Genomic DNA, 12,140 nt, shown 5'->3' with positions numbered 1-12,140 from the left:
ACCATGTATCACCCTATTTCACTACCCATCAAATATGGCGAAAATACCATAGCCCTAATTCCCCCTGAAATCGACTACCTAGCATTAAGTAACGATAACGAAAATTGTATCTCATTAGGGGTAAGTCAATGGGAATCATGTAGTAAGTTAGAGTCATATACACTTTGTAAGGGTGAGCAACCGATCCGTTACCGAACGGGATCCAACTTATGCGAGTTATCTCAATTAACTAAATTTAACACCCATTCGAAAGACTGTAGAGTCAAACTAGTCACATTAGAGACACCCATTTGGCATCGATTATCGAAGACAAACTCTTGGTTGTACTATACTCAACCAGATTTATGTACGATTAAGTGCACAGATCCTCCGCATACATTCAGAGTTGAGATCTCGGGTGTGGGTAGGTTGACCACCTCCTCATCTTGTGAAATTCATACAAAAAGTTCTATACTCGTACCATTCTCTAAATCCAATAGAAATATTAAGCTTGATATAATACCGGAAAATCTTAAATCCAATATAAAATCAATGTTAACAGAAACTTTTTGCTCAGTTATGCCACAGAACCTCACTAATGTAAAAATATTTAAGGATTTTAATTCATTAGCTCATAGAGCAATGGAATCGAGTGAACTTAAGCCTAAACCCATAGAACCATTGTTTATTTTTAAAATAGAATTCCATATTACCATGCTTTATATATCCATAACCTTTTCTATATTATTTATAAGTGCAGTAGCTATAAGGTTTAAGAATAAACTCATAAAAATGTATAATCCGGAAATTGCGGACAATCTTTCAAATAACGATCAAGATAACCTTTAAGTTTGTAATTTAAAAAAAAAAAAACCCTTTTTGTATTGTCTTTAAGTTAGAAGTAAAATTAAGTTAGTTTAAGTATAAAAGACACCATGTGGCGGTATTGTAACTAGGTGTACCCATAGTTTAAGAAATTTGTAAAAGTAGTAACTTAGGTCGCAGGGACTGCTCCAGTTTAACGCTGGGGGTATGTTGTATATGCATGCCAGTGTGTATGTATATATGTGCCGATGGGGCTTGCATATATATAACGCTCAAATGCGTTGTCTCAAGATAAAATAACTGTGTGACCGATTCGGTTCTCACGATGGTCTACGTGACCAAAAAGGCTGGGTCAGCACATACTGAAGACCTCGGACGGACCGTTGCAACGCGCCCCGTCTGTTGGTAGTTAGTCGAGTCTGGTCTAAAGAAGGAGTGACACCCGCGTTACTCAGCAGAGCATCTTATAATTTGTATAGCAGAACCTCAGATAGTTTTAATCAGATCCTCTCGTAATGTTAGTATTTAATATTCATTTCTTTAGTGTGTAATTCATTTAAATATTCATTTCTTTAGTGTTTAATTCTGTAATGATGTGCACTTAGCCATCATATATCTTAAATTTTTAATTGTATGATAAGTAATATTCAATAAAATACAATAATATATAATAATTATAGTAATAACATATTTATAATAATTATAATAATTGATAGCTTTAAATATAAGATAAAACTCACACATATGTACATATACACACGCACACACTCTTATATGTAAAAGAATTAGATATATAAGGGGACTAGTAGTCGCTAAGATTGGGGAGTCTTTATCATCTTATTGTGCGGATGGTCAAAAGCGAGTGTAAGAGACTACGCAGATCGTTCATACAATAAGACATAATAATAAGTTTGTAATTGATTAAAATATATATATTAAAAAGTGTTAAAAATAAGTTAAATAAAATTACAATTGTGATTCAAAGAAAAAAGGTCTAATTATTTCAAAATATAAATCGATCACCTCATATTACATCTTGAACGCGAACCACGATTTCAACAAGCAAGTCGACACAGGAAGCAGAGAGGTAATATCATTAAAATATAATTATTTAGCAAGTAATAATTTAGAAATATATAATAGTCCCCAATCAACTTACTGTTATTCTTTCTCAATCATTACAAAGTGGCGCCCAACTAGTGGCTCTTACCGCGTTTAAAAATCCCCGAAATAATAATACAAATATTAAATTACAAATAAAACGAACATATTTTTTTAAACAAATGTCACAAAATAATAATAATCAGGAAAATGAAATAGAAGAACCAATTTTTATTTCACTGCCAAATGAAATAAACAAAGTTAATAAACCTCAATTAATTTTAGAATTAAATAAAAGAAATTTAAATAGTGTAGGAACAGTTGCAGAACTTAAAAATAGATTATTAAAATATTTAAACGGTGAATCTTGCCCGGACGATTTTGTGACAATAAATGAAAATTATCAAACCAAAACGAACAAAATGGAGAGTAAAAAACTTTATTTCAAACCTGACATATTTTCCGATTCTTCATCTGATAGTATAGATGCATTTTTAAAAAAATATCAAAGAGCAGCTTCCATTAATGGCTGGTCCGAACAAGAAAAATTACAATTCATACCTGCATTTTTAGAGGGCCCAGCACTAACTTTTTATGAAAACATCGAAAATCAAAATTTCAATAAATGGGCTGATTTAGAAAAACAACTTCGAAATGAATTCGAACACATTGCTCATAAAGATATGCTTCGATTATTACTCGAAAAAAGAAAGCAATTAGATGATGAACTACCTATGACATTCATTAATGAAATCGAATCACTTTGTAGACGTATAGATTCTGAAATGGCTCAACAAGAAATAACTAGACATATAATGAACGGTCTTAAACCAAATATTACTAGATACATTGGAATATTAGATAATTCAACACTAAAATTATTAAAAGACAATATAAGAAAATATGAAATGGTAGAATTTATGGTAACGGGCGAAATAAATCAATCTCCTTCCGAAATAAAAACTGATATAATCACTCATAAACTAAATCAAATCTCAAACGAAATAAATGAAAAAATAAATCTGCTTAATGAAAACAACAATAAATTTAAAACCGACATAGAAAATATTATAAACCCTCAAGTTCAAAATAACAATTCTAATATGTACAATAATTTTAAAAATAATCGCCAATCTTTTTCAAACAATAAAATAAATACAAAAAAATGTGAAATATGCTCTAAAAACAATCATATCACAGAATTTTGCTATTTTAAAAACAAAAATACATCAAAAAATAACAACAAAATACAATGTACAATTTGTAATAGAAATAATCATTTCACAGAAAATTGTCGATTAAAAAAAAACCCGATTAATTGTCAATTATGTGATATGATAGGACATTCAGCAATAACTTGTAGAAAATTTTCAATTCAAAAAAACTAATAAATAGGTCAAACAGTTTTTCTGACACTCGCTGTTACCCTTCATTGTCAGTTAAAAAACCAGCAACTACTTACAAAATTAATCATATTTCTGAACCTTTATTTATTCGTGCTAAACTTAATAATATTGATGTACCAATAACTATTGATACAGGAGCCAATATTTGTTGTATTAGACACACGCTTGTTCCCCCTGAAAATAAAATAATTAAAGAAAACATAATTCTATCAGGCCCAAATAACAACCATTTAACTGTATATGGATCTACAGTGATTAAACTAAAAATCGATTCTCAGGATTTTGAAACATCGGTATTTATTGTCAAAAATTTAACATGCCATATAATAATAGGAAATAATTTTCTACACAAAAATAAGGCTATTATAAATTTTCATAATAATACTTTATTATTAAATGATTCAATTACAATACAAACTTACACTAATCTATCTAATACAAATATTAATAATATTAAAGAGGAAATTGCTGATATATTTCTTGTAGATTCTGACTACTCGACTAACCTAAATAGCATAAAAAAAAAACATATTGATAATACAATTCCAAACGAGTCTATAGATATAAAAAAACCTCTTAATAATAATGATAACATTGAACCAGTAATTACTAATACAAAAATATCAAACACAATTTCGAATAATTCCGATGACAAAGAAATACTTATGGATAGTGAAGGAACTATAATAAATATATCTCAACATCTCGATAAATATCAACATAAAAAAGTAGTTGAGTTATTAAAAAAATTCATTCATCTCTTTACAACAGACACTTCACACATAAAATGTGCTAACGTAGATCCTTGCGAAATAAAATTGAAACCAAATTATACGGACCCTAAATTTAATGCGCCACACAGAGTATCTCCACAACAACGAGAAGAATTAAAAATACAATTAGACAAATTACTCGATGCAAATATTATTCGCCCAATAATATCAAAATTTGCAGCTCCAGCCTTTTTAGTAAAAAAAAAAGAAAAAGGATCTTATAGACTTGTAGTTTCATATAAAGAATTGAATGATAGAATCGAAACAGATCAATATCCTTTACCTAGAACTACAGATTTATTAAGATCTCTAGAAGGATCAAAATATTTTTCATCTCTTGACCTTAATAGTGGTTTTTTTCAATTACCTGTAAAAGAAGAAGACCAATATAAACTTGCATTTACATCTTGTCATGGACTATTCACGTTTACTAGAATCCCACAAGGCCTAAAAATTAGCTCAAGTATCTTTCAGAGAAAACTGAATGAAGCTTTTTCAGAATTATTATATAAATCTCTCATAATATACATTGATGACTTAGCATCTTATGGCAAAGACTTTGAACAAGCCTTAAACAATTTAAATAATGCTTTATTAATAATGGATAAATTAAATTTTTCTCTTAAAACAAGTAAATGTTTCTTTTTTAATAACAAAATTGAATTACTTGGCCATATAATAACTCGTGAAGGTATTAAACCGATGGATAAAAATACAAAAGCAATAACTGAGTTCAAACAACCAACAACTCAAAAAGAAGTTAGGTCATTTATAGGAATGTGCTCATATTACAGAAAACACGTAAAAGATTTTGCAAAAATAGCACACCCCCTCACTGAACTTATAAAAGGAGATAATAAAAAAATAGACTGGAAAGTAGAACATGAAGAATCTTTTAAAAAATTAAAAAATTATTTAATCTCTGAACCACTTTTAAAACACTTTGATGACGATAAACATGTTTTTCTAACAACAGATGCTTCAATAACAGGATTAGGAGCCTATATTGAACAACCCGATGATAATAATATATTACATCCAATAGGCTATGCATCGCGTAAGTTATTGGCTAATGAAAAAACATATTCTTCAACCACCCTAGAACTTTTAGGCTTATGTTTTGGAATAATTTACTTCCGAGAATATTTATGGGGAAGACATTTTACTGTTTTCTGCGACAATATAAGCCTTCAATATTATAGAAATTTAAAAATCCCTTCCGCTCGAATAGCCAGACTAACGCTCAAATTATTAGATTTTGATTTTGATATAGTTTACAAAAAAGGTAAAGAAAATGTAATTGCAGATGCTTTATCTAGGAATGCAATTAATAAAATTGATATAGTTCAAGATGAACATACAGAAATAAATCTAGATTCAGATAATATAAAAAATGAACAAGCTAAAGACAAATTCTGCTCTGATATAATTAAAGCAATAATTGAACCAAATAATAAAAATATTCCTAAAAATATTAAAAGAAAAACGCGAAGATTTACACTATTAAATGCAATCTTATACTACAAACAATTTACCCCTCCTAAAAATTTCGTACCAATTTTAGTAATTCCAAAATCTTTAATTAATAATATATTAAAATCATATCACGAATCACCTACGGGAGGTCATACCGGTATAACAAGAACAATTCATAAAATACAAAATAAATATTATTGGGAAAATTTGGTTAAAGACACCACTAATTTTATAAAAACGTGCCATAAGTGCCAAATAAATAAAAAATCAGAAGGCAAACCAATAGGTCAATTACAACCTATACAATTATCAAATAGACCATTAGACAGAGTAACATTTGATTATTTAGGTCCTTTAACCACTAGTAATAAAAAAAAATACATATTAGTGGCCGCATGTAATAATACTAAGTTCATATTTACTAAAGCAGTCGCTTCAGCCTCTGCCGAATCAACAGTCAAATTTATTATTCAAATAATATCCCTTTGGGGATGTTTTAAAATATTTTCTTCCGACAGAGGTACTCACTTTAAAAATAAACTCGTAGAAGATACATGTAACAATTTAGGCATAAAACAAGTTTTATCTACAAGTTACTCCCCCCAATCACAGGGGCTGGTCGAAAAAATTAATGGTGTGCTTTCTACTTCACTGAAAAATTACATAGAAAATAATAATCAATCTAGATGGTCATACTATTTACCATACGTAACACTAAGTTATAACGCTACCCCACAAACTAGTACAAAATATAGTCCTTTTTATTTAATGCATGGTTTCGAACCATACTTTCCAATTGACAATAAATTAATTCCAGATAATCTACCATACGATATAAAAAAGTCATTAATTGAATTAAATGAAATACGTAATAAAATCCCCAGTATAGTTTCAATAGCTCAACAAAACCAAAAAAAATATCACGACAAATCACATCAAATAATAAGCTTTAATCCGGGAAATTTAGTTCTTATTAAATTTCCATTTTCAGAAGTAGGGAAATCTCCAAAATTAGGTCCAAAATATAGAGGTCCTTTTAAAATCTTAGAAAAAATCAATGACCTAAATTATAAAGTCGAACTTATTTTAGATAATAAAGTAACTGAAGATATAATCCACGTTAGGCGTCTTAAACCATATCACTCAAGAGAAAACATTAATAATTAATTATCACGAATAAATAATAATAAATTAAATATCAGATATTATTTAACAAAAAAAATAAACTAATCTTTTTAAATAAATATATAACAAATAAATTATAAATAATAAGATCATACAATTATACAGAACAATTTAATAATCATATTATAATTAAATAAAAACATGATTTGAATAATATAAAAAAAAAAAAGAAGAAAACGCAGAAATAATAAATAATTATTACACAAAAAGAAAAGGGGTTAATAATAAAATAAATAATAATAATATTAGTTTTAACTTTAAAACTATTTACATTATATTATGTTTGTTTTAGCAGCCATTGTATTTTATATTATACATTTATAAGATTGTAAGACAAGCATACTATAGCTAGTTAACTTTCAACATATTCATAATGAACTTCACACCTCTCCTCATCGTCTTACAATTACACATGGTACATGGATTTATTGCATATGACTGTAATGGACCCAAGCTCAACATAACAGCATTTAATAGCTTGTCTGTGGAGCCATGTGAACCACCATCAGAAATCCACACCCAATCAATTCAACGAATTCAACTTCTACAAAAAACAGATACCTACCAAATACCTTATAAAACATGCTCAATAATAATAAACTATTTTATAAGTAGGTGTTCAATTCTAGAAGATGCCCAAATGGTAGAAAATGGTTTTTTTACAGAAATAACTGAATTAGGCAGTGCCCGGTGCTCTGAATTACACCAGAGACTAACATACCATCTACCAAACGGAGGAATAATTACAGGTTTAAAAGTTAACGAGACTATATTATCATCCGTTACAGTAGCCGGTTTTGTAGATAGACATGGTAACTGCAAAGGCTCTACATTTTCATCTGAGAAAGGCACATGGCAAGAGGTTATAGTTCAAGCTAATTATAAAATCACTCTTACCGAAGGATTAGCCATAGTAAACCACAAACAAAATACGTTAACTCTCCCAACTGGTTCAACCTTAAAATTATCCGACCAATACGGTTTGGATATTTATAAAGGAGAGGTAGTGTGGAACGCAAATACTTATGATTGTGAAACTCATGAGTTCATTATTTTATATGACGGACCTGTTTCATTAATAACTTCGAACAATGACAAAACCACTCGAACATACCTAGTGGAATCGGACCAAATCGTTTTTGCGTTACAACACATAAGATCAACATATATATGTAATATACCAGCTATACAAACTGATCATTCTCAATTAACCATAATTACAGATTCATTATTTTTTAATTATTTTAAAAACAAAGACATACATCCACAAAACATAGATTTAGTGGCTTATATAAATACTAAATTGGTATACATTGACAACCGTTTCAAAGCATCGATAACAACTTTATACACAGATCTAATACAAAAACAATGCGAATTAGAACGTAAAGTGCTGTTACACAAACTATCATTAGCCACATACAGTTTATCCGAATTCGCATACCATATGGGCGAAGGACCCGGTTATACGGCATTAAAGGCTGGGGAAATCATTTATCTACTAAAATGTAAACCAGTAGAAGTGGAAATATCATCAAAAAAAAATGCAATATGTTATGATGAATTACCAGTTATTTACAATAATAAATCATACTTCATGGCTCCTAAAACAAGAACCCTACAAAAATTTGGCACAGAATTAGATTGTAATCACTTTTTACCACCTGCATTTTTACTTGATGGAGAATGGTATACTACATCGCAAAATATTAGAGAAATAAAAAAACCACAGACTCTTAAGCCTTCCACGAAATGGACATGGACATACAAAAGTATGGAAAATCTAATGACAGCAGGAATTTATAATTATGACACTATGAAAAATTTTCAACAATATTTAATACTACCTCAAGAAATAGAAGCATCGCAAAAAAATTTAGCAAGACAAACCATGGGTTTCACAATAATGGATCACAGGATAAATCTAAACACGTTAATTGACGAAAACACCATTAGTAATATGGTTGACAATAAACTAAGAAAAATGTGGGGGTGGTTTACCATTTTTGGTGAATTTATTTCCGGATTATTAGGAATATTCTTTATATGGAAAATAATTCTAACCTGCATTAACACAGGACTTAACATTTCTCTTTTATACCAAACTTTTGGATTAAGCATAAAATTAGTAGCAGGAGTATTTACAAGCATTACTCATTTCATTATGCACAACGCAAATCAAAATCAACAACAACAACAGAAAAAGCAACAAAATCAACCACTACTGACTTTAAATCGAAATCCCAACTCACGAGACAAAGTCAATAAATCAATCACAAACTCAAAGCAAAAAAGTTTATACCCAAATATCAGAAAATTATCTATATGAATACATATTAAAATATTTCAAAATCCAATTTAACAGTCATATGCAATATAATTTCAAAAAAAAAAAAAAAAAAAAAAAATATAGTCAACATTGAACATAATTACCAGGTCACAATATAAAAAAAATGTAATTATTTCCTAGTTATATTGTATATTCATTATTATTTTGAAAACATGTATGCATTGTCATTTGTAATATTAATATAGTACCATTTTATCTTGTATATATATATATATATATAATTACAATAACTACAATTATAATTTTTATTATTATCATAATTTCATATTAACTCATATAATATTAATATAAGTTATATTAATGTTCTAAATGTAATAAAAAAAAAAAAAAAAAAAAAAAATTACAGTATATAATTTGTAATCTTCACTGTATAAATTTTTTCTACTAATTTAGTTTTATATGATATGCTTACATTCTTATGCGAGGACGCATCAAAAAAAAGGCTAGGGTGGATGTAATGATGTGCACTTAGCCATCATATATCTTAAATTTTTAATTGTATGATAAGTAATATTCAATAAAATACAATAATATATAATAATTATAGTAATAACATATTTATAATAATTATAATAATTGATAGCTTTAAATATAAGATAAAACTCACACATATGTACATATACACACGCACACACTCTTATATGTAAAAGAATTAGATATATAAGGGGACTAGTAGTCGCTAAGATTGGGGAGTCTTTATCATCTTATTGTGCGGATGGTCAAAAGCGAGTGTAAGAGACTACGCAGATCGTTCATACAATAAGACATAATAATAAGTTTGTAATTGATTAAAATATATATATTAAAAAGTGTTAAAAATAAGTTAAATAAAATTACAATTGTGATTCAAAGAAAAAAGGTCTAATTATTTCAAAATATAAATCGATCACCTCATATTACATCTTGAACGCGAACCACGATTTCAACAAGCAAGTCGACACAGGAAGCAGAGAGGTAATATCATTAAAATATAATTATTTAGCAAGTAATAATTTAGAAATATATAATAGTCCCCAATCAACTTACTGTTATTCTTTCTCAATCATTACAATTCATATCAATATTGATTTATTCAGTGTTAAGTTCATAAATCAGTAATTATAATATAATATATATACCTATAACCAACACCTGTGTTACTTCATTTGACACTAACAACCAAGATAAACCTCACACGACGGTACCCTACACTTCACACTATTATTCCTATCGTATTGTCCCCTCTCATGAATATATGTGACAAAGCAACAAAACTACATCCTGTAGCCAAATATCTGTAACAAATTTTCAGTATAAGATAATATTACAATTATAATATGTTATATTATATTTTAACAGAAGTACAATGCAAGGAGAAATGGAAAAATCTACGAACAGCTTTTGCACGAAGCATAAAAAAACCCCCGTCAGGAAGTGCTGCCAATAACAAAAGATCTAAAGACTATTATTTGAAAGATGTCATGCAGTTTATTCTTCCGTTCATGAAGGTTAAGTCTCAAAGTAGCAATTTAAAAGATACCGAAGATAAGGATGAGCAAAATAGTGACACTGATATTGTAGATACAGATATTAATCAAGACAATAGCGATGTATCTTTACACGATGAAACACAATCTACATCAAAAGAAAGTTATAAAAAAAGGAATCTAGATGTGTCACAAGATAAATTTAATGCTCCGAATACTATAAAAAAACGCGCATTATATAATATGAAAACATCGACGGATGAGGTTGATAAGTGCGTCATTGATTATATTACTTCAAAAAAAGATTCTCAGACAAACAAAATAATCCGACAACAGTACAAAATTACCTCCATACATTTACTGAATAGTATGTTATATTATTTAAATAAAAATAAATATTAAAATTTAACATTACCTGAGTGTTATTAATATTTTTTCTCCTGCACTTATAGCTTCTCTGAAATTGGTATCACGTTTTGTAATACTATGTTCAATTAAATTCAAAAGTTGTTTAAATGTATCTGGGCTCATTCTATAACAGCTTTTGAACTGCAGTGGATGAAGTTTAAGTTCATCTGCATAGACATTTGCACCATATTTTGCAAGCTGTTTAAACGCTGGGTTAATCCAATATTTACGTTTTTTATTTTTTATTTTTCTTCTTCTTAAATTCCACCAGAATAATAAAATATCGTCTTCATCAGACGATGACATGGTTGCTACTGCGTTGCTTATATTTGAGAGCTAGGGGCAATACGTATTGTCTGTTGATTATTGTTAATTGCTAGTTGCTCGTTGCCTATTGCTCCGGTGTGAGAGCCGCCTACAAGTACGATTCTCAAATCCAGAAAATCCGACATCCGAACGTTCTATTGGGAATATCAGTACTGATAACATCTTCATCAGAATTGGCGTACTAATAGACCATAATTCGGAGTTAATACATAACGTCTCCGTAACTTTGGGGGAAGTAGATACTGTTTTGGGGGAAGCAGAAAATCAACTCAACCTTAATATCCTAGACCAAACCATTGAAGAAAATCTTTTAAATCAGACTATACCCTCCCCTCCTCTTAACTCCAGCTACCAAAACATGAATCAAGACACTCAGGAAGCAGTTCAGACAACGGGTATTAACGATAATACTCGATAAAGCATCATGGTAAATTCTGAAGGACAATCGAATACAGATACACAAGCAATATCAAATCCTCCAATAACTGAAGGAAACCCGGATCAATCAGGTGTCCGATATTCATTCGGACCCAGAGAAGAAACAATAGGATTGGAGGCTGCTCTAAAACTCTTGCCAGGCTCGTTCAGTGGAGACAAGCAGGAGGAGTTAGAGATATTTTTGGAAAAATGCGAGTTTGCGTTAGCATGCGCACATGACCATGTACAGGCTCGACTACTCCAAGGAATACAAGTTAGACTGACAGGGAAAGCCCGTCAGGCAGTCAAGTTTAAGGAGATAAGACACTGGGCTGAACTAAAGGAAGCGTTAAAGTCTGCATTGGAACCGCAGAGGACGACCACATATCTATTCTCGGAGTTGTATTCGACGAGACAGAAAATCGGA

At 29.5% G+C, this 12,140-nt stretch overlaps 2 protein-coding genes across 2 annotated transcripts; one reads left to right on the top strand and one right to left on the bottom strand.

Annotated features, from left to right (window-relative positions):
- The first annotated feature begins 1,396 nt into the window (after window positions 1-1,396).
- LOC113550036 lies at window positions 1,397-9,152 on the top strand. The gene is made up of 2 exons (XM_026951634.1): window positions 1,397-1,891; window positions 7,041-9,152. The coding sequence occupies exon 2, from the start codon at window positions 7,119-7,121 to the stop codon at window positions 9,072-9,074; it is 1,956 nt and encodes a 651-aa protein (XP_026807435.1). The 5' UTR covers window positions 1,397-1,891; window positions 7,041-7,118; the 3' UTR covers window positions 9,075-9,152.
- A 1,135-nt stretch (window positions 9,153-10,287) lies between these two features.
- LOC113561325 lies at window positions 10,288-11,295 on the bottom strand. The gene is made up of 2 exons (XM_026967672.1): window positions 10,977-11,295; window positions 10,288-10,369 (listed from the first exon to the last, which is right to left on the bottom strand). The coding sequence occupies exons 1-2, from the start codon at window positions 11,273-11,275 to the stop codon at window positions 10,288-10,290; spliced, it is 381 nt and encodes a 126-aa protein (XP_026823473.1). The 5' UTR covers window positions 11,276-11,295.
- Window positions 11,296-12,140: the final 845 nt, after the last annotated feature.

Source organism: Rhopalosiphum maidis, chromosome 1 (genome assembly GCF_003676215.2).
Source record: "Rhopalosiphum maidis isolate BTI-1 chromosome 1, ASM367621v3, whole genome shotgun sequence".
In the NCBI taxonomy this organism is placed as follows: Eukaryota; Metazoa; Arthropoda; class Insecta; order Hemiptera; family Aphididae; genus Rhopalosiphum; species Rhopalosiphum maidis.
Note: the sequence above shows the minus strand (reverse complement) of the source record. Positions and strands in the feature narration are given on the sequence as shown.

What these genes read in the sequence shown, in the direction of transcription:
- LOC113550036 (XM_026951634.1), top strand. Translation starts at nt 7,119, where the DNA reads ATGAACTTCACACCTCTCCTCATCGTCTTACAATTACACATGGTACAT.
- LOC113561325 (XM_026967672.1), bottom strand. Translation starts at nt 11,275, where the DNA reads ATGTCATCGTCTGATGAAGACGATATTTTATTATTCTGGTGGAATTTA. An exon ending in AAAATATTAATAACACTCAG is followed by an intron (nt 10,370 to 10,976) that starts GTAATGTTAAAT and finishes AATTTGTTACAG; the next exon opens with ATATTTGGCTACAGGATGTA.